This window comes from Lepisosteus oculatus, chromosome 7 (genome assembly GCF_040954835.1).
Source record: "Lepisosteus oculatus isolate fLepOcu1 chromosome 7, fLepOcu1.hap2, whole genome shotgun sequence".
NCBI lineage: Eukaryota > Metazoa > Chordata > Actinopteri > Semionotiformes > Lepisosteidae > Lepisosteus > Lepisosteus oculatus.
This window is the reverse complement of record NC_090702.1, coordinates 13437915-13461594: the sequence shown is the minus strand read 5'-3', so window position 1 is coordinate 13461594 and position 23680 is coordinate 13437915. Positions and strand designations below refer to the sequence as shown.

The 23680-nt window shown below is 35.8% G+C and overlaps 1 protein-coding gene and 1 long non-coding RNA gene across 6 annotated transcripts in view; one reads left to right on the top strand and one right to left on the bottom strand.

Moving 5' to 3' along the window:
* Positions 1-23680, top strand: part of shank3a (SH3 and multiple ankyrin repeat domains 3a) — a 639129-nt gene that overhangs the window by 409479 nt on the left and 205970 nt on the right. For all 5 annotated transcript variants that reach the window (XM_069192202.1, XM_069192204.1, XM_069192203.1 and 2 more), the window contains one exon: positions 23169-23347. In XM_069192202.1, coding sequence (XP_069048303.1) covers positions 23169-23347 — 179 coding nt within the window. The remainder of the gene's footprint in view (positions 1-23168; positions 23348-23680) is intronic.
* On the bottom strand, positions 21653-22586 carry LOC107078078 (uncharacterized). Its single transcript, XR_001479072.2, has 2 exons — positions 22357-22586; positions 21653-22150 (listed from the first exon to the last, which is right to left on the bottom strand). It is a non-coding gene; the product is annotated as an uncharacterized lncRNA (long non-coding RNA).

Genomic DNA, 23680 nt, shown 5'->3' with positions numbered 1-23680 from the left:
AGCCAAACATGCCAGCATTCCCTCTCGACAGGAACCGGAAGTCAGCACCCACATTTGCATGTCAGAAAATTGTAAAGTGAATACAGTAATATCGCACGTAAATAATATTTTGAAATACATTTCCATATTAATTTCAAATCACTTTGGTTTGACTGTTTACAAAAGCTTTTTTCCCAGCCTCATCTACACTTCGAAAAACCAGGGAGATAGTGGATAACCCGACTTATTTAGTCTTATAATGAGTTTTTGCAGCTATCTCTGGGGACTAAGTGCTTGATAGATTACACTGATAACATAACAAAACGACGTTAATTCCACCTTTAGCATTGACAGTAGACTGTACTTACATTTGTAATGCAAATTCCAGCAAATACAAGGTGCTATTATGGTACTTGATGAATAATTGCTGCACTTATTAGTTGCACTCATTTGACAATTAAGTAATGATTATGCATGGATTCCTACCTCAGGCAAAAGGCCACATGTTTCTAAGCTATGTGAACTGGAAGACCTGCATATGAAAGCAGAGAAAAGAGCCACCATTGATTGCTATTGATTGTAATTTGGTAGACTGCTTAAATATGGACCCTTACAAGCCTATGTTTTGATTGTCAATAGAACCTAATAGTATGATATGCACACATTTTCTTCCCTTAATGTTTGTAAATCATTGTTAATGATTATTGGTCAAGAGATAAAGAGATACATGTAAATTGATTTGTGAAGTACAGACAACCTAATGCAAGTATGCATTAAACAGGATGGCTTCAGTTTTCATTGTCATCCTGTGCTCACTGAACTTTATATGACATGGTGACCAATGGGAAGGTTTCCCAGCCTTCTTACAAAATTGTACAGGAAAGGATTATTGCAAGTAATGCAGAACTAACTACCTACTGGCGCAAGGACACACCTCCTGAGTCCTGTACCACCACCATGTCTCCTGGTTACACATGTAAGCACATTCTGCATAGTCCTGCGAATTTCTATGAATGGTCCTGAGAGAAACATAATTATAAATCCCATCATCCTGTTTTTGTGCTAAACATTAAGGTTGACAATTTTTAAAACACCATATTCATCTTACTTGTATGTGTTAAACATTTTTACAGCCATTGTATAGAAGCTCCTTCAAAGTTGTTTTTGGCCTCACAGTGGTATCCCTCACCGGTTTCCTCTTTGACCATCTGTCAGTTTGCGGGGATGGCCTGGACAAGGCAGAGCACTGTATATGTGTTCTATAATGCATCTTTCATTTCCTAAATATTACAGTAAGTAGACTGAGACATTGTGCTTTGCGATATTAGAGACTGTGCTATTTTTATACACTGCTCCTGACCTTTGGGTTTAATGACTTTGTCCCTGACTTGCTTTGAAAGCCCCCCAGTATTCATGGTTGAACCCTTGCTTGAAATTCTCTACCTGACATTGACATTCACAGAGACCCATGTTTTTTTTAATTATTTTTAAAGAATTTAAATAATAAAGATATAATAATATTCTTGAGGACAACTGCCATTGTAAACAGTGGCCACTCAGCTACAGTAATTATGTGGCTTGTTAAGATCATTTTGTGCATCTCAATTAATTTAGATATTCAACCTCAAAGGGTTTGTATACTTAATCATGAATTTTCCATATAGATTTCAGATTATCTCTTCAGTTCTTTTCGAGTTTTTTTGAGTTTATAAATACAGTCTAAGAAATATTTAACAACATTAATATTATTACTCTATAACATCAAGCTTTAAAGGAACAAAAAGTGAAAACTCTGCAAGGGGAATGCTTTTGTAAGACACTGTACAGTGTGTACCAATAGCCAACCTGAAGATCAGTTGGAAAAAGTGAGAAGTTGCTTCACCATCACCAATTGAATTAACACCTCTAGTGCTATCTACAGTGCTAAAGGACCTTTAATAACCCAGTACTCAGAGCTGTGGATTGTGTGTTCTAAAGGATGGAACTGTACCTCCTAGAACATGATGTTCCTAGTCACTGAACTAGGGCATTGGTTTGGACTTATTTGACCAGATGAAAGAGTTCATTCTACCGCTCCACCACATACAGCAACAACCTGCTTTGCTGTGGCTCCTTAAGAAAGCATCAGTACTCTTATGAAGCTAGGAAATGCACACCTGCAAATATCCTAACACTACAATGCACAATACAGAGATTATACTAAAGCATAGGCAATCAATTAATTAAATTGTAGTCTATAATTACTATGGATGAACTAGCATAGAAATTCAATATTGAAAGGATACAATTCGTTCAGTATTATTACCTAGTCATCTTTTATCCTGTTTCCTTAATTAAAATTATAGAAAGTGATGCTTGTTTTATATCACATATGTAACAGATAATCTTACACAATATTGTCCATATTTATGGATTTATGTATAGTGTCACAGTAGGAAATGAAAACCTAGTTTCCTGAGGAAGCGGTATACAATACACCCTTGACACTCAAATCTATGATTTAATTACAACTGTATAAATAGCACAGAACACTATAATTAAAACAGTTTTCCTATGCTTGTGCAGAGAAAAAAACAGTATTATGGGCAGAAACAATATTGTATTCATATTATCACAGTTTATTGGTGTTGATTCTGGACACATTTGGGAACCAGACAAAAAGACATTAGATTATCTTAAGTTTCTTTTTAGTTAATTACTTTCAAGGAGAAATTCTAAGAAAAAAAGCATTGAGAGAACTTGTGTAATCACTGATAATAAGCAACCAAAGTTAAATGCTGCTTTATTAAATTGGTTACATTTTTTTGCAATTAAACCAAACCTGCTTTTTATTATAATCCTATTTACTATAATTACATAATTATGTGAGGGAGATTTAGAGCTAACAGGCCAACTTTGAATGGCCAATACATTGTATTGTATTTTCCTAACAAAAGATGCTTAATATACTGTTACACATGGGGGGTTACAAAACTGGAGAAAATAAGGATCTGACTGAGAGGTTTAGTCAATAATTATTTATATCCCCCAGTTTATAAGTCATTTCTAGCAATATACCTAAATGGTTGGTATAATTGGATGCACATTAATGCACTGCTTTGTTGAGAGTAATAATCCAGGGACACTTGGTTAAACAAGTATTTATTACAATGAAAAAACACAAACTACACTACACACAAGTTACTCTATGTACAGTATTTACAAACAAGACGTTTCAGAGGCCTAACATTCTGGTCACCAAAGAAAACCTCAGATGCTACTAAGCATTAAACTCTTAATATGCCTACAGAGGCCACACAAGAGATGAGCTACCTTCTAATAAATACAATGCAACCTACAGTTAAATCTATCTCTCTGCACCCTGGATGCCACAAAATAAATGGGAGCCTTTATCCCTATCCATAAAATTGCACCCTAAGCAGGAAAGACATTTCTAACTGAGGTTTCTGTTACCCAGGAAACTCAAGTTCCCTAATAACACAGAAAAGCATGCTATCTCTAATAAGGTTCAAATACTTAGCTCCTGTCAGGTTTTGTTTGGATAATCATGAAGTAGGGGATCTCACCTGGTACAATCTTCAAGTCCCAACTCCTCTGGACTACTCTCTTTTCTCCTTGTTGCCTGCTTCTTGTTTCTTCCTTTTCTCTTGTGCTCTTAATGTGATCTTATATAGTCTATTTCTGTCCTGGTACTTTGCAATCATTAACCCACAAATTACTTAGGTACTGTTTAAGCAGATGAAGGTTACAATTGTTTTTGCTCAAGGGACCCCCAGACCTCAGCAAACATTCTCTCTCCTTTGAAGTGTTTACCCTTCCAAGTGTCACAAACTTTATCTGAAATCTAAGAGACACTTCTCTACAACTGTAGCAATACTTTCTTAATGACTAATAACTGTGAAAGAGGATGATTTAAAACATAGAACTTTCGTATCCCTTTTTATACATTTATAATTTTAGGTGTATGTATTTTCTTCAGGTAAAACAACATTGAATACAGATTCTATCCCTGCTATGTTCTACTGAGTTTTTGCAATAAATTTACAGTTGAAGATGACTAAACAGTAGATCTGTTATTTTCATTGTATTGTTTTATTCATGTTTCTGTATCCCCATGGAGAACAGGCCTTCCCATTTGTTTTACTACTGACTCAGTGAAATATAAAACTGCAGCAGTCTTGCTCTTATTATGGTACATACAGTATAAACAGTCTTGTTTCCACAAACAAGAAGCAATTAATAATAGCCTGATGCCAGATTGTTTCCTGAAATAGGCACGAGCCCATTGACCTGCTGCATTACCAGTATAATTTATAGATGCTATAAACATGAGTGCTGTACAGACCTGGCTTGGTCAATGGACTATAGGGGGAGCTTATTTCTGCTCGTGTAGAATCAATTTTAGCTGTCTTTTACTTAGCCTTGCAAACATATGGAAGGTGGCTTGGGGAGGTTGGGAATGGCGTAGGTCTGACCAAAGTAGCTAATGTATACGTCTTCTAATGTTTTTATAATTTGCTTCAACAATTTCCTTGAAGTTTTGTGGGGTTTTGGGATCTTAGCATATCACATGAAGATAAAGTCACGCATGCTTCTTCTGTTTTAGACATTAAAGAGATAAATGGCAAATGAAATAGAGCTCTCACTAAACTCTGGTTAAATAAGAAATTCTAACATGTATCATTGCACATGGGTTCACGTACAGTAACTACTTGTCACTCAATTTGTTCAATATCAATCTCAAATAGAAAATAGAAATCAACAGAAAGCAAAAGAGAAAAGCTTCCATCCCCAAACAAAAAGCCTTTTTTGAAGCTATAAATACAGGAGCCATTGTACCTATTTCCTCAGGTCTCACTGATACAGTATGTTAATAGCAGCTCCATGTCGATGCAGTTGTATGGGATTGGCTGCCTGGGATGTGCACATTCCATTTTGGATTGTAGATTTTTCCTTGGTACATAAATCCTGTCCAACTGTTGGGACAACCAAATTTAAATTGAGTAGTTTTTCTTCTTAACAGGAGAGCGTTCAGTCTTATGATTTTTGAACATTTCATCATTCCAAGATGGCCAACATGAGCCAACTAAAATCTAACATCAAAAAAGTTGCACAGATTCTCCTGAAACCTCAGATATGAAATAACTATGCGGAACTGTACCCAAGAACATTTTGCATGATTTATGGAAGTTTTTCAAAATTCTCCATTTGGGACCAGTACTGTGTACACACAAGAGTGAAGTCATAGGCATGATGACTTTTTATACTTTATCTCATAAACACTATTTATAACATTTACTGTACGTCTGCCTGTACTCTGCACAATAAAGATGGCAACATGCTAAATATGTAAGAAAGGGATGTCCATGTCTTTGACCTTAAAAGATTCAAGGCAACAACAGTGAAAGGACTGGGTCTTTCTGCATTGTGTGGAGATTTGGGCTAGACTATCTGATCTGTTAAACAGTTATCTGCTGCGGCCATGGCCTCATTTTACTAAACTATTTTAAACTGTTTTGCCTCAATGAAAGAGTTTTTGCAATTTCTCTTACAGGATCTGATTCCATTTCTAACCCAAAATGTAATAAAATGTATGCAATTTTACTGCATGATTTTTTTTTTTAGTTTTGGGTTCGAAAAATACTTTACAACTTTTCTTTTTTTCTGCTTTATGGTGTGGAATTAACCTTTACTAAATGTTCCATTTCTGTTATAAGGCTTTCCATTTTAATAACCCTGCACCCGTACTTTGTAATCCTATAAAGCTGTTTTTCTTACCACTTCTTCCAATTCAAGCTCAAGGAGGAGAGCATGTCCAAGCTACACCTTGGACAGGGTGCCAGTCCATTTCAGGGCAGACAGACACCCACTCACCCTAAGGCCAATTCTTCCAGAAGCCAAATTTTGGACTCTGGGAAGAAACTAGGGCACCCTGAGGAAACTCAAGCGAACATTGGGAGAACGTATACATCCACGTAGATAGCATCCCAGGTCTGTAAATGAGCCCATAGACCCAGTGCGCCCATCCAGATATTAATGTATTTTAAAATATTAGTAATTGCGTCATGGCGTATTAGTATGTTGTCGGGTGTAAAATGGAACACAATGGTTTTATTGTAATGGATATCTGAGTCTTTCAGCCAAGAGAAAGGTGTGAAGGAAACTGTCCAAGACTGTGCTAGGGTCATATTTGCACTGTCAGAGATTCAGTATTTTGTGTGCATCGTTTGAGGACAATATTTTCTCATTTCTGAAACCATCTGCTGAAAACCAAGCACTCTACAGTACATAGTTTAGACTATGTGCATAGTTAAGAAAATTATGCCTCTCAAAATACAGTGTGATTGTCCTTTTCTTGCAGTAGGACTAGTTGTAGCAGTGGTAACAGAATAAAAAAATGTTTTGCAACAGTAATAGTACCAGAAGCTTATTTTGACTTTTTAATATTTTAACAATCCAATAATTGATTCAAGAATACTGATAATTTGTATCATAATACTGAAATCTTTTAACTTTTTATGATCAGTCCAGTACTTAGTAAAGATGTATTACTAGAGCTGATATTAAAATATGTCAATAGGTGAAGTAGACAGAATCCTCAAACATCATGCTATGTCAGCAGATGCTGGACAACCACCCACACACCCATGTCATCAGTAACAAGCTTGTGAAAAATATGAGTTGCTTGTTGCTTGGTAAATCTTATTTTAAATAGATGAGAGACCTGTCTGCAGAACGTTTTATTCAGAAAACGGATTGAGGCAGTGGGCAGTTTTTTTTTTTTTGTTCTGCCAAGGACAAATTGTTCAAATAAACATTAGTTTAAAGAACCAATTAAATTTTTTTTGCAATATACAGTAGCAAGTATTTCACTCCCTATACAATTGGGTACGTACTATTCAGTATGTAAGTTGCTTCAGATAAACAAGTCAACCAATTAAATTTATAAATATCATTTTAACACTCTAGAAGCAGCAATAGTATAAGATATATTTCTAGCATTATGTCTACTGCCCTGAGATATCAGCAAGTTAAAAAGAGGTGAGGGGTCATTTTCAGACAGGAAGTAAAATAATAGTTTGTCTATCCTGGAAAAGACATCTACTTAATAACAAACAAATATAATTATTGACAACTAAGGGAAGGAATCTATATTTTTTCACCTCCTAATGTGTGACATTTTGTCAAGCAAGACAGGACTTGTATTTTGGTTTCCTGGTCAACAATGGTGCATGCTAAGCAAGGGACATCATGCAATGATAAATGCTATATATTGCACCCCACATCAGAGAAGCTTCTTCAGTTTCTCATGTCTCCAGTATGTGCAAGTAAATTGGGCGAGTTCTATAGCCAATGTAACATTACAGGAAAACAAATAAAAGAGGACATAAGTCACTTCTGCACTGTCAGGAAACCAGTTGGTAGAATAGGAGGATCCTTACGCAGAACCGTGAATCCCACAGAATGCACAATAGAACAGGCACAATCCAAAAGACAAAATCCAGGGGCTTGATCAATTAGGGATGCAATGAGTCCAGTAACCTTGGAAATCCAAAAGACAATCCAATCCAAAGACAAGATCCATAAGGCATGGTCAAAAGGCAGGAGCAAAGATTTGGTACCAGCAGATCAATCAAAAGGCTTAGGAACACACACAAGAGAATTCTACAGAAGACTTCTCAAAAGTGAGCATGAGGTGCTGTGTGAGGGAACTTTAAATACTGAAGGAAAAAGGAATTTGTGGTTGGATAATTGATCTGGGAGTAAGAATTTGAGGAATCTGGTGCATGTGGGAATGTGATGGGTTCAATTAGGAATGAGATTGTGAAACAGTGGGAATACAAGGGCGTTTGTGAGGCAGAGTGTGGGGTATGACATGCACAACCTTCAGAGCACCTTTCCTGTAGGTAATCTTGGTGAATTCTCTTCAGGGGCTTGCTCTTTTATTTTCAAAGATGAATCTTCCATGAAGCAGAAAAAGAAAGTTCATATTTTATCTATGCAAATAAGATTAGTCTTCTACCTCAGACCTAATTTATTATCTTCAGTAGCGATTTTTAATATTTAGTTTATTTGGAACCAGGTATAGGTAATAACTGACTATATCTGACTCAATGTTTTAAAAATTATTCTACCATGAAAAAGCCAGAAACCTTTCTGGCTTAGTTTAATCCTAAACTATAATGCTTTGAAATTTGCCATGACTAGAGAGAAAATTCAAATGTGAACCCATATGAACAGCAAAAGCGGACCAGTTAGAAATTAATAAGACGCAAGGGCTTTGTGTCATATACCATGTTTAAAAGCCCTATGCAGACCACTAGAAATCAATATTTCCCTCCAAACACAACACAATCAAAATCTGTGTAGAGCATTATTACCTAGGGCAATTGATTGTTTCTATTTTATTTTTGAATGGTAGATAGTAATTTACTTCTCAGTTAAATCATGTCTTTAAGATGTCTAAGAAAAAAAATCAACACGTTTTACACTGATAGAAAATTGTTTTTGTAAAACACTAACATGACAGAAAGTTGTGTTCTTTTTTTGTGGATTATGCTGCAGTTATTAAAATATATACAGAAAGGAAAATGATTAATGTCGTAATTAAACTATACAATCATATTTATAATACTAGCTGTATACTGAAATGTGCTATGTCTATAATATACTGTATACAGTAAAACTGTCTATAGCTTCTTTCCTTCAACAAGGAGCTAAAACTGCTTCAGATAGGAAATACCTATAAAGTACATAGTTAATTAATGCTTATGAATTCAGAAAAAAAGTGAGGCTTGTTACAACTTTCATTTGCAACAAATTAAAATTTAAAAATTGTTTTTATAAAACACTAACATGGCAGAAGATTTTTTCATACTATTAGAACAGTATAACAAAAAATAGTCTTTCCTTTTCTTTGAGAGACAAGGTTGGCCATTGTCAAACAGACCTCATTGCACTTTGCACATTGGCAGTTAACATTTCAGCTAAATAGTCTAATACATAGCTAATATGTACTGGTATTTCAAATGTATAGAGTTTGAAAATAAGTCCTATAATGTTTTGAAAACCAATGTAGTGAGATAGGAGTAATACTGTATGTGACCCTTTCTTTCTTTGCTGAAACCCCAGTTTCTGCATTTTACACAGGCTGTAGATATGACAGATTACACTGCAAGAAATCAGAATATTGCTGTAGTCCAATTTAGATTTAATAAAGAAGTTAACTAATTTCTCTACATCCCTCAAGGAGAAAAATGATGCAATTTTAGAAATTAGATACTACATGGACACTTTAGTAATTTGTTCATTTTTAAGATGATTTATTAAAATGTCATAGTCCACAGAAATCAGCACTCAGTTTTTAAAGGACGAAATTACAGTATGTTTAATACATATCAAAATGTAATAATATATAATCTGCACACATATGTACAGTAGATCATGTACCACGTCTGCCAACTCACTGCTAGAATTGAAACAAAACCCTGGATCTCCAAAACAATATTCCTGTCTCAGGAAGTATCAATAACTTAAATTCTACCATTTCAAGAACTTTTGACTAAAATATGAATGATTGAAATACAGGTAGGTGTTCAATTACTCAGTTCAGATTTGAACGAAATTAAATCTGATTTTCAGAAGTAAGGCCTTTGCCAGTGCAGTTTCAAAGACATCTGAAACTTTTCATTTCTGACAGAACTATTGTGATAAGACATCCTTTAAAACCTCATTGGATGCAAAGAACAAGAAGCAAATTACATCTGTTGTATTAATGTATTTATATCTTGTCACTAATCTGTCATTGACCTGAGTAAAATGAATCCATTACTGATCCAATTCTTTTTAACATACATTTTTTAATTTAAAATAATACTGAGCTCCATGAAGTTGGCCCACCTATAGATAGCACAAATTATGAAACCCACCTCATTTGTTAGTGCTACATTTGCGTGGGTTTGTGCCGTTGAAAGTAGCGTTTCTGCTGCTTTTGTTTCCGAGATATAGCACCTTGTTTTTTCGGGGTCATGACACCACTTAGCCCCCCTACAACACCGTAGGGGAACTGGACCGGCCTCATTCATTAGTACTACGTTTGTGCCGTTGAAAGTAACCTCCCAGCTTCTTTCTTTCCCGAGATATAGCGCCTTCTTTTTTGGGGGTGTGACGTCACTCAGCCCCCCTACAATGTTGTAGGGGAACCGGACCAGTCTCATTCGTTAGTGCTACATGTCTGCCGGTTTGTGCCGTTGAAAGTAACTTCCAAGCTGCATTCGTTCCTGAGATATAACATCTTCTTTTTCAGGAGATGACCTTGCCCGGTCCACCTACAACGTCATAGGGGAACTGGACCAGTCTCATTCGTTTGTACTGTGTTTGTGCAGGTTTCTAACATTGAAAGCAGCGTTTGTGCTGTTTTCATTCACGAGATATAGCGCCTTGTTTTTCCGGTGATCACACGACCATGCACGGTGACTTTGACCTCCAGTGAATCCAGCTGCCAACTTCATGCACTCTGTTACCAGTGCGAGAGTAACAATTTTGTTTCTCTGTTTGCCCGGGTGATTTTGATTTTGATTTTAATACCACTATCTTATCTGCGTTTGGCTGAACAGGAAAATTAAAATTGTCACCAATATCATACCTTAAAAACCCTGTGGATATGGCCTTAAAAGTGAACATTAACAAGCAACTGCATGTTCTTACAAAGAGGCTTTATCTAGCACATCTCAGTATTTTGTAGCTGTGTCCTTTTTTTTTTAATCTGAAGAAGTAATCTGTTTCTCATCGTGTCATTTTTGAATTAATATGTAAATCAAGGGCCGTTTAAAGATTTGACCCATCTTTCAAGCCCTGTATTTGAAAAAAGTTAGGATTAGAAACTTCCTGTATCACAAGACCATTGTTTTTTATATATTTCTTATGCAAAAAAAATTGTAAATGTGAAACCTAACCAGGATTTTTAAAGGGAGTACTATGCACTAAGTTGACGCAGGTAGTTGTGCAAGCAATTTCGTGATTTGGGGTAATCACGTAACTGTCTACAAGAAATTGTAAAGGTATCAACACACTCTGTACTTTTAATTGCTCAATGTGATGAAAACTACAGGTGCAGTTTGTTTCGGTGCAATCTTCTTCTCAGAAATTGCAATTGTAATCTATATTCACAACTGTATCAATATTTTTGTTTGCCCCACCCGGGCAAACAGAGAAACAAAATTTCAGGATTGTTACTCTCACACCTTTAACAGAGCTTGTGATGGGGTCACTGGAGGTCAAAGTCACTGTGCATGGTCAAATGATCACCGGAAAAACAAGGCACTATATCTCAGGAAAGAAAGCAGCACAAATGCTACTTTCAACGTCAGAAACCGGCACAAACACAGCACTAACGAATGAGGTGGGTTTCATCGTTTGTGCTGTCTGAAGGGGGGCCAACTTCACAGAGCTATAAAACTGAAATGAATCAAACTAAAGAATGTGGAATTAAATATTTGATCTATTCCAGGGAGAAAAAAACCCTAGAATGACCTCAATAATATTACAAAATAAGTGACCTTAAAGCTTTGTTATATTTCATAATGGATTTTGGTATTTGGCAACTTTCCATTTACCTTCTGCCTTGCAATTGGTTCTTTTCACTGGACGGATGGTATTTTTAACCCAAGGTGCCATATGCTTTGAAGGAACCATTCTAGTTCTAACTGTAGCAGTATGCTATCAAAAGCAGCTGCTACATGAAACTTAAATCTATGAAGTCTTTAGTAGCTAGAGGGGTATCAGGGGGGAGTGATGATAAACCTGTTATGTAACTTAGATCTTTAACAGTTGAAGAAGTAAAAATATGTTTTTGACAGTACGTGACTTTCTAGTTAAAGGCAAAGTAACTGTCATGGCTAAATGAACTACAATATTTGTGACTTGTTGAAATTTAGTAATGACAAGTTTCTCAGACTCCTTAAGACTAAGTTCTTGCACTGAGGTAACTGCATAAACCATAGCTGAAAAAATCATATATGACATATTCTATCAATGTAATAGCTTGCTTATTAAGAGACTCTTTAACTTTCAGAAAAATATTTTAAAATGTCAGTTTCAATATATGTGTATCATGTATGTCCTTGTCAGGTGATAGTTTATACTGAGACATTCATTTTAATAATATAAATTAAACTTAAATTACTCTATCTGAAGAAAGAACTCCCAGCATTTTAACATTTATTGAATATTCACAATCTCATAGCACTTTCAGAAGAAAATCAAGTGTACCTGTACATCATTGAGTTAACATGGAATCAAGCATAAACACACAAAATAACTGTTTTGATCCATTTACTGTAACTACTGAATATCAAGCAGGCCATTGGCCTCCTCTCTTAAATGTTTTTCGGTCTGATGGTCTTTGAGGTTAATTCTCAAGATTTACTCTTAGTAAGTCACCTTGGAAGTCTGGCTTTGCTCCTGCAGAATCACAAAAACATTGGTAATGACTTGAGTCTGTAGTATGTGTAAAGAACATACTGTATGTATATGTAGTACAGTACATTTAACATAAAACTAAATTCCCATAGGATGTCTTGATTTAAATTCACTTCATTTGAATCTGCTGTTTAGCCGATTCTAATTTTTCATCAAAGTGCCCTAAAATGTAAAAAACTACAACCTAAATCACAAGCATGAACTGGGTGCCTTTGAAACTTTCCTATTCATCTTAGTATCCTTTTATATTGTATATAATATACAAAACATTATCAATACATGTACAGTAGAGAACTAAAATGTATGCTTTAAAATGGTCACATTTTACAATTAAAAAAGAGTGCTAAAGACCAAGCAGAATCTTACACTTACACTCATCCTGTGGGAATGATTTGATCCATGAAAATGTTCTTTATTTGACAGGATATTCATAATTTTGTTGTTGTTGTTGTTGTTGTTGTGGTTATTGATCCTTGGTCATTTGTTGCTTTTTGGATGTTTTGTGCTCAGCTTTTAAGAGAAGGTGTGCAAAAGGAAGGGAACACTCAAGTCATGCGCATGCATTGGAAAATACTAAGTTAGTCAGTGTACTGGCTGCATAGCTGTAAATTCAATTGTATGTTTCCTTCTGTTGCTGTCAATGGAGATCTACTTTCTTTAATAAAGTAATGCTATATATATAAAAAAATATTACCCCTACATACAACAGGAAATGCATAAATCATGCAGAAGAAAAGTATCAGGCAGGAGCTATGTGATGTACAGTTCTTCCACTAGAGGGCGTTTCAGCCTGGTTGCCTAAATGTCCTCATTAGCGGTGGAAGGGCATGTTTCCAATACATTAATTCAATAGCCAACACATACATTTTATATTCTAAAGAGAATAATTGGATGCATCTCTGACAGTGCTTCTACAACAAAGCAGGCTATACCATTGAATAGATCGCTACAGACATCCACCCCCACTTTCTATGACTGATCACTGGAAAACACTTTTAAGGTGGATTTCCACATTATCATATTAAAATCTTGATATATGCTGGACAGAATTTATTCTAAAAATAATAGTTGAATTCCAAAAATGTGTGTTTTTCTAGGTAGTATCCATTCATTTAATTAAAAGTAATTAACAACTAAACTTTAACACATCAAATGCTATAGCTAAAATAACTTAAATAATGGCACCTAGATTTAAGAAGCACCATAAGGGTTGTCTAATGCTGTTTTGTTTCAAATCATAGGAATCATAAGAAGCTGTTTATTAAGTCTTTCAAGTGTTGCAAGTCAGATGTTTTTTTTCTCATGACTAACCTCATGAATAGCAGGCAATCTGTATGTACTGCTAAACTTCAAGACTCGACAATAGGCAGATGTGCAGGATACTCTATGTTATCTTCAGGTATTGTTACCAATTGTAGTACTTCACATATACAGTGGTTCTGAATATGACAACCCAATGGAAAAACTATGGCAAAGTACAGTAAAATCAAAACTGAGAATCAGAGGATAGAAGGTTGTAGGATTCATGAATGAGGAACCTAGTTTTTTTTTTAAGCTGACGCTATCTCTTTCAAGCAATGGCTTGTGTACTAAAATTCAAATGCACAAGATGGGCCTCTGGTTTACCACCTTCTTACTTTAGACTAGACTTGCAGACAAAATGATAATAGTTTGAAGAGCCAATCATTATGGAATAAGTTAGTTTAAGCAAGAAACGAACATGCCTTTTTTTCTGCTAGAAGACTGAGCTTTTATTTTTCTGACTTATCAGAGAAGAATATGTGGCAAAAATCAGGTACAGTATGTGAACGAGGGAAAGAAACTACCAATGTGACAGATGGCATCACCCTCTCAGTAGAGGATATTTTTTATTCTCAATGGGACTGTATACATCCAGAGCTTGTATTATTGGTCTCAAGGAAGCTCCCACAAGAATTAAGTTAGTTCTCATGTAACATCAAAGTAACTCATTTATGGTCTACATAGAATGTTAAACTTTTATTACTGCAGCATCTTAGAATTTTGTTAAGCAGGGTAACATTTCACCACACCTTGATTACTTGCTAAAATATATCATGTGATACTGTACATGAGAATCCAATAATCCTTGGCTCCTTATAGACATATCTTATGGTACTTAAAGAGTACATTGCCAGAGTAATAGATACAGTAGGTAGATAGGGTTGCTTCTGATGACCTCCACCATCTCTCGAACTTACAAGACATTTATATTTTTCCCTCTAGGGACACTTGAAATCATGGGTTTACAGCTGCAAACCCCATGACCCTAAAGAGCTTAGACAATCAATTTCCACTGAGACAGCTCTGATTGATTCTGTGTCATTGCAGAGTGTCGAGATGCACTGATGAATTGATTACAATGAATTGATGAATACCTGACACAAGTGAGAGTCATTCTACGCATGGTGTTGTAATTTAAATGCTTAAAAAGCATTTTGCACTGCCTTCAATTTAATTAAATTATCTTATATAAGTAACACAATTTCCATTTCTCTTAAATTTTATTTGGAGAGATATTGTCCTGGAGATTTGTGCTTTCTATATTTCTTATTCCAGATTGCTGTTTTTGCCCAGATGTTTCAGTAGGGTTATGCAACACATGAACTGCCACATCACTGACATCAGATAAATGGATCATTTTATCATGGTTTCCACAATTTGCATTAATTCAGATGCATTTAATTTGCATTTTTCACTCATTTATAAAATACCTCAACACTGTTTGTTTATACTGAGTGTTGTATTTGTTTCTATTTAAATACAGAACCAGCATTGTCATATGTTTATGAGTTCAAAACACATAGCCTGCTGAAAATGTAAAACGTTGATAATGTATAAATTGACACACACTGACTGCTAATTTATTTCAGTGCATTTGTGCATCTGATTTTATGTTTTAATTTATTTAGTTATTTTAATGTTTTTCTGCATTATGAGCATTTTGTTCACGTACTGTATTTTAAAGTTCACAATTTTCCTATCTGAAAATGTCTGACCAGTTAGAGTATCTCAAATGAGAGTTTTCAACTCGTTTTTTTCAATTGTACAATAAGAATATATAAAGTAAGTACTTTAGAAGACAAAGTGCAGATCTGAACACAGATTATATTACTAAATGTGATATCTGTAATTCTCACATTAAGTTAGGCATAATGTCTGAAAAGACTTGTGAGGCATGTTATGAATACTTCTTCACACTCTTATCAGCTTAAAACACTGCTTTTCCAAGCAGACTCAAAACAGATTTCTACACAAGTTAACTGTGGTGGTTCCTGTAAGTGAATGACACATTAATCACAGGAATTAACTTAAATGAAAAGCTTTCTAAAACTAAGTACATGATAAGTGATGTATTGCGTCATTGTAATTCAAGGACCTCTGTGAACAAGGTGTTCTAAAGTATAATTTCCTCAGTTATGTTAATGTACAGTATGTACTCAAAACCATTAAGTAATGTCCTTTTTCAGACAATTAATTCTTATATCTTGTTTACTGATACATTTCCCCTCTACATAGAATAAGAATATCTAGCAGACCAGATTCCCATTGACACTAATATGTTTCTTAATAATCTACTTAAAATATTACTGAGAATTACTTGCTTATTGTTTGCAGATGCAGTCTATAAAGTGTAGGAAGCAATGGTTAAAATGACAGTCAATTTGAAGAATGAGGGTAGATTCAGTGAAGATTTACCACACACTTACAAATATTTGGTTTATATTTTTAACACATTCACTTAGCCTTTGCTTATGGATTTTTAATATTCAAAGTTACCTAAGTTTCCACTGCCAAATAAGTGCCCTGGGAAAAGACATTCATACACTCTCCATCTATATATACAGTATATATGCAGTTTGATGTATTTCTTTGACAGCCAAAAGGACTTTTTAGTAACAACTAAAATTCATATATAAGCATTCATCCAGATATTTTCTAACGTCTTTATCCAATATAGTGTCATGGGGGAGCAGAGCCTATACCAGCAAGCAACGGAGACAAGGCAGAGTACACCCTGGATGGGATGCCTGTCCATCACAGGGCACACACAGACACACTCACTCACACCAGGGTCACTCACCCAGAAAGCAATTAACCTACCAGTACAATATGTCTTTGGACTGTCAAAGGAAATCCATTCAAACATGGGACGAACATTCAGATTCAACACAGATGGCATCTCGAGTCTGGAAATGAACTCAGGGCTCAAGAGTTGTGAGGAACAACTACTGCACCGCCGTGTCACCCATACGCAAATACAGCATGAATACAATTTATTATTTTCATCCCAAAGGATCCCAAAGCACTTTCCATATGGAAGGGACCCAATTCATCTGTCATTGAATTACAGCACCCACCTGGGTGATGTATGGCAGCCATTATGTGCATGCAGCCCCACCACATAGCAAATCAGTAAAAAAATACTTTACAAATCAATTCACCAATAATATGTGGATATATGGATTTATTTAAATGATTTGTTTAACCGTTTGTTTAGCTTGTTCTTAGTTTTGTGTCATCTGTATTAGCTTTCCTAAGTGAAAGATTGGCATTTACTTCACTGTTTATGATACAACGTCTACATTACAAACAAGACTTGCAAACAAGATACAAGGGAAGGTACTAGTTTTGTTTGTATTGTTTTCTTTTTATATTTCTGGAAATGTAAACTCAAATGACTTTTGACGTTTTTGTGAGGTTTCACTTTTAGTAGCCGTGTTACAGAAAGATAAAACCTGAACATTATCTGGAAGAAATGAATTACGTTGCGATTTTGTGGAGAATGCAAGGGGGTTAAAATTACTTATTAATTAGACATAACTGAATTAGGAAATCTGGCTTCTGGGTATTTTTTTTCTCCAAAGAAAGTATTAGCACATGCCTCCAGTACAGCATTACCAGACAAGGCTGTTAGGAGTGCATTTTGAGTCCTTTTGGGGAGTGTTCAGACAACTCCTTTCCACTTAAGAGGCAGAAGGGCTGTAGTGGTAAGAGAAGATGATGACTAATGATTGGGAGTGCAAAATGATACTGTACAAGCAAAAACTAGTTACAAGTATCCTTTCAGTACTATATACAGAATTACATTATAAACAACATTTTAGGTACTGTATATAAAATCTGTAATTTTGAAATATCCACTTCTTTGCTCTTGTGTTTTGTATCTGTATTTGGAGGGTAGATATGGTATTTCATAGGAACAAGTAATAGGTTTATTCCATGCTGAAAAAAAGAAGAAAGAAAACACAACGTTTCGGCCGTGGAGCCGAGCCGAGGTGTGAGCACCTGAAGAAGGCTCCTCAGCCGAAACGTGCTTTCTTTCTTCTTTTTTCAGCATGGAATAAACCTATTACTTGTTCCTTTGCAGCCTACGCATGCTGACGCAACTACCCACCTGAACTACTATAGTATTTCATATCTTGGTTTAATTGATGTTAATTTAATTTGATATCAACACTGTTTCTGTGACCAGGCTAATACTCTGCAACAAATCTTCAACAGTTGCTTTAATTATGGAATGTTTGTGCTAAAGGAATTTGTGGCTGGATTGTTTAGTGAGGAATAGTAGGATTTGCTGTTCGATGAGTGAAACTCATTAATAGGATAAACAAGATGTTTTGTTAATCTTAATCCAAATACAGATTTGAGAGTGTCTTGTTACAGCTGGAATTACTGGGTGATAGCAGGGGATCTTAAATACTTTTCTACTTATCTGTATCAAATTCATTATTAAAATTCAGCATGTTGGTTGTAAAACTGATTTCTTGTTCTATGGCTTTATAGTAAATTGCTTTTATATCTTCATTAAAGTGATACTCTAGGTGCAGTAGTGATTATAAGAAATATGCAATATTAATAGCCTTATTATTATAATAATCTTAAACAGTAATTTTATTTAGTGATTGATAGATTTATTGATAGGTTAAATAAATGGTGTTAATAATGCTGCGTTCTACACAGTTTTGTATCTGGTCATGGAATATTATCACTTACTATGTTGTTTTATCAATACTGCTTAGGAACATGCACAGTATGTGCACGGAAATTGCTTGAAAAAAGAAAACAGATACTCTTAGGTTTAAGCAAATCATTAGAAGGGTCTTTTGAAAAAAACATCACCTTGTTGTGTGTAAGTAATTATTTCCATTGGCAGACTTTCCTCATATGGGTTGACTGTTTCATAGAAGTAAATGGGAAAATTCTTATTTGTAAAAATCTAAACAGAAGAAAAAAATGAATGTTTCTCCATGAGAGTTATATTTTACCATTAAATAACAGTAAAATCTAAAAGTAAAATACACATTCTAAAAACTATATTTCAGTATTCTTTCAGCATAGCCAAATTTTTTGCTACTCAACTACATTGAATCTGGGTAAGTCCTAGACCACTCAGCAGAGTATTTGAGCTGGGTAGTCCTTTTGTACAATTTCATGTCAGGTACGACTAAGCCACCGATATTTAGTAGGGAACTGTAATGCACACTGCTTTAGTTTTACCTTTTTCCCCTTCAAATAACTTGTGTGAGCATTTTGTTCAATGAGAAAAAAAATGACTGATGAATACATTAGGCAACAGTTGGGTGTAACAGCCTATGAGGCACATCCATTTTTAAAATACTTACTCATCCTGGTAGATGCAAGTGTATCCCGCCTTTCCAACTCAGTTTTAATTTTCATAAATTGGGTTAAGGTTCTGTTTAATCTAAATTACAACGAAACCATTCTGCTTAACCAACTGATAGAAAAAGGGGGAAATAAATATCCAGATATACTGTATTATCAAATCTAAAATATTCCCAAGAGCACTTGAACAGGACATCAATAGGAGATTTAGAAAATTACCTTGTATCCAAACAGTGATCTGTAATGGTTTTTTCAATGTTAACAAGGGCATTTACTTATTTTTTTCCTTTTAATTTTCATTTTTTAGTGTGTCATCAGCATGCAAAGAAATGTTGTTCTTTGTTATTGATTCATTTATAATAATAAATACATTGATTTTTTTAAAAAAACAAAGGATGTCTGCTGCAATCCTGAAAACTAGGACATCTAGTTGTATTCTGTTCAGATGTGCTTAATGACCACCCTGTGGTTAACATTTTGCAGCCATTGCTTCCCTGAGAATGCCCTTCCTTGTAAAGAGCTTTGAAAGTTCAAGTCATTATAAGTAGTTATCTGCTGTTGAGTGAACAAAAATAAATGCCAAGAAATACACAGATGAAAACCTGTCAGTAGGAAAAAGGATTATGTATGAACTATGAATAAAATGGAGTATTTAATGCAATAACTAAGCATGCACCATGGCAAATTCAAAGATTTAAACTGTGCTTAATGAACAGAATGTGTTCAATATTAAAGCATAGAGGAAAGTACAAGATTTGAGAGGATGTTACTTTGAAGAAATGTCTCATTAAAAAAAGGAGAGAATAAGCCAAGGAAAATTAACGTTCTGCATGACAATAAGAAGAACTTTGTCCATTTACACATTGTTGTGAACAATTGGTCTAAGACTGTTCTCATATATCTAGTGCATGAAATTGGCATTAGCCAGCATCTATCTTGACCAGGCATTAGTGGTCAAGATAGATGCTGGGAGCCTTCATAGAGGACTACTTGTATTTTCAAGTTTTAAAGACATGGTTACACACAACATAAGACGACCACTGTGTGGTCATCACAAAAAAATCAAGATCGTTGGATGACTGGAATTAAAAAAGAAAACTTTTAACAACCTCTGAAAGTCACTTCTCAATGAAAACAGAACAGGTAAAACATGTTTCATGTCTGTGGTAGATGAATGGTTATTACTATCGTTTTGTAGATGAGGTGTGCTGTGTGGTCTGTGAACTTAGATGTAGAGCAATAAAGCTTACTTTTCTTTGCCAGTAAGGCACAGCAATGTGTGCCAAGGAGGTTCTGGTACATAATTTCAGCCTCTGGCCACTGAAACAGACATTTTCAAAGCAGACAAGTATAGTTGTAATGAGGAGTAATTGTTTCACTGATTTTTTATATATTTGACTTATGTTCTGAAAATGGGATAGCGTTCTTCTGTCCATCAACTGCAGCTCCTCAGAAAAGAAGGTTTCACAGTGTAGATTGTTTGGTTGCCTGATCTTAACCTCATTTGACCTATATTAGATTCAATTTTGATTTAATCTAAAACATAAAGAATGATAAAGATTGCATTTTGACAACACTTTCCTTTGTAACTAGTCAGTGACATTGAAGAAGGTGAAGGGATATCCTATCAGCTGTACAATGGACACCTTATTATGTAATTGTCAGGCTTTTGCTGTAGCACTATTGTACAAAAAATTTAGACATATAATAGAGATTGAGTTTCTTGCTGAAGCATTTTGCTTAAGAAATTGTTGAAACTGGCTTTGGATATCTGTGTTCATTCAACCATTCGGCCCTCTTTTTTTTTCTCACTGCACACAAAGCTACTGTACATAAGCTAAGATTTGACTGCAATTTTTATGACCAATAGCATCCCACATTACCACCATAATGTGGTGGTATTTTCTTTCTGCAGAAAATAAAGCAATTTTAGATCTTTTATATTTCTTATTTCTCTTGTGTTAGTCACATTGTCAGTCAATGAAGATTTCGTTTAAGATGTATAAAAGAGTATGATGTAATCCACAGAGAAAAACACAGCATTTTTTAAACATTTACTAAAATGTGTCTAAAAACAATTTCTGGACATTTCTTTCTAAAAGGTCTGTCTGGAGAAAAACCACAGGTGACCCCATGAGTAACCTGGTTGTCATTTAAAGAGACTGAATTTCATATTTTTTACTTGCCTTTGGTTAATAAAATAAAGTGCAACATGACAATAATTGTGTACAGTATTATGTGCTAGTATCAAAACATTTATTTATGATCTAATTGTTTATTATAGATGTTATTTCATATCTCCCTGTTCAGACGCTACTGATTTTAACCAGTTAAGTGCATAGCTTGAGCAATAGATTTATTTATAAAGCCAGAATATGTTGAATGAGAATAATAAGGATGGTGCAGTGTTAGAAAATACTTATATAACTGGTTTCGATTTAACCATTAAAGTCCTTGATTTTAATAGCAATTATAAAAAAAGCACACCTTGAAATTATTTAGGAGAATGGTCTTCTAGATGAGGTGAACAAAGTACATCATACCCATGTGTATACTAATACATTTTATTAGAAAGCTTGAATTACATCATAAACTCTGAGAACTAAAAACCACATGCAATTGAAGGGAAGTACAGTGTTTTGAAATATATTCATTGATTGCTTTTGATTAATTAAAAAGCAGGTTGCCACATACATTCAATACTATGAGTAAGCAGACTTAAATTTCCAATAAATACTGTACCTGTTCATCATTAAGCAGTAACGGAAAAGATGGGTTTCAGGGTTTATCTGTTTTTTTTTATCATGGTCTGAGCCGTGCAGATCCAAAAGCGAGCAGGCGTAGTCTGTCTGCCTATGCTCCATGTCAGCTGTCTGCATTACGGTCCATGTCCTATTGTGCTGCTGGTGTTGCCAATGGGCTTGTTTTCCTTCTTTTCTCAGTCTGTTTCTGTATACATGCTGTCCTGAGCTGAGGCATTAATATGCGGCTGCCATTCCAGCCCTGTCTCCCTGCAGTAATTGAAAAGCCGACACGGAGCCTGGAGCTGAAAGAGAGAGAGAGATAGAAAGAAAGAATGAGAGTTTGATTCGATTGATCAAGCTGCTGAAGGGAGGGGTTGGGAAAACCCTGACTCACAATAAAAGGAAGCAAAAATAAATAATAAGGAAAAAACAAAACAGCACCAGCAACCGAATTGCATAATTACATATCCAGGCATAAACACACAATCAAAATAATTGTCATCATTACCTGGATGATTCAAAAAAGCTACTACTGAAAACACAGTTTTTGGAAATCCATAGCTAATTAACATTAAGGTGCCAGAATTAAGAAATAAAACCGATGCAAAAAAGAAGCCTGTGAGCTTTCAGCTGTGGCTGATGAACCTGGACGCAGCAGAAGTGATAAATGGGGGATCTGTAGAGCAGGAGCTATAGAGGCAGCAGCTCAATTAGAATTCTTGGCCTGTCTCTTTCAGGGGTGGGGGGTTAGGGGGGCTGGGGGTGGAGCGGAGTGGCAATTAAGCAAACGGGATGGTGGTTTATGCCCTGCACTCCCCGAAGACTTGTTTTAGGGAGCCGAGTGCAGGCACAAATCAATCTACTCCTTTCGGCAGCCGCGTCCACGGTATAATGTGCAGAGAGGGGTGGGAGAGAGAGACGGGGAGGGTAGTGGCAGCGCGCAGTTGTGTCAGTGTTTCCGAAGGGTGGATGGGAGCAGCAGAGGGAGAGAGAGCAGGAGCGCAGTGGGGAACACTCACCCTCCCAGGAGGGGAAGAAAGCTGTGACTCCGGACATGTGTGACTCTGAGGTGTGCCCCGGCGGAATCCGAAACACGCCTGCACCACGCATCATGACCGGCTCCTGGCTCCACTAGGAAGAGAAAGTGGGGGGTGTGCAAGGAGGGAGGGGGTTGGGCACACCACACCGAGTGACCTTACGGCGAATGAGGGCACTGGGTTGGGAACACTGAAACGCAGGTCACGGGATGATGTCGGTGACCACTGGATTTAGCTACCAGCTGCCGGGAATCACCACGGTAACCTATGTTTTCGTTTACAGCCCCAGCACGGTTACCCCCGAGCCGAGCCCCCCTCCACAGCCACCAGCCCTTACTGGGCATCGTGGGCCCAAAAGGAAACTCTACAGTGCAGTTCCTGGGCGTACTTTCATCGTGGTGAAACCCTACACACCCCAAGGAGAAGGCGAGATCCAACTGAACCGAGGAGAAAGGGTTAAGGGTAAGTTGAATGGATACAACCTGTTGTCTTTTAATGCTGTGAGGAATGTTTAAACTCTAGTACCTGTGTGGAAGGAAGAGTTAAATCTAGAACTTCTGACTTCTCAAACCAGTATTGAGTCATTCAACTCAAATTGTTCTTCCACATTCTGCAGAAACTTTCAAAATCCTGGGTGCAGCACTTCTGTTTCTGACAATAAATTGTTATGAGAATTGATGACTAATGCTTTATTTAACTTTGAAAATGATGAAAGAAAGTGACAGAATGTGTGCAGAACAATTTATTGCTTATAGCTGTCACTTTCTGATGTGTGGCGCACATTGTAGTTCAGTT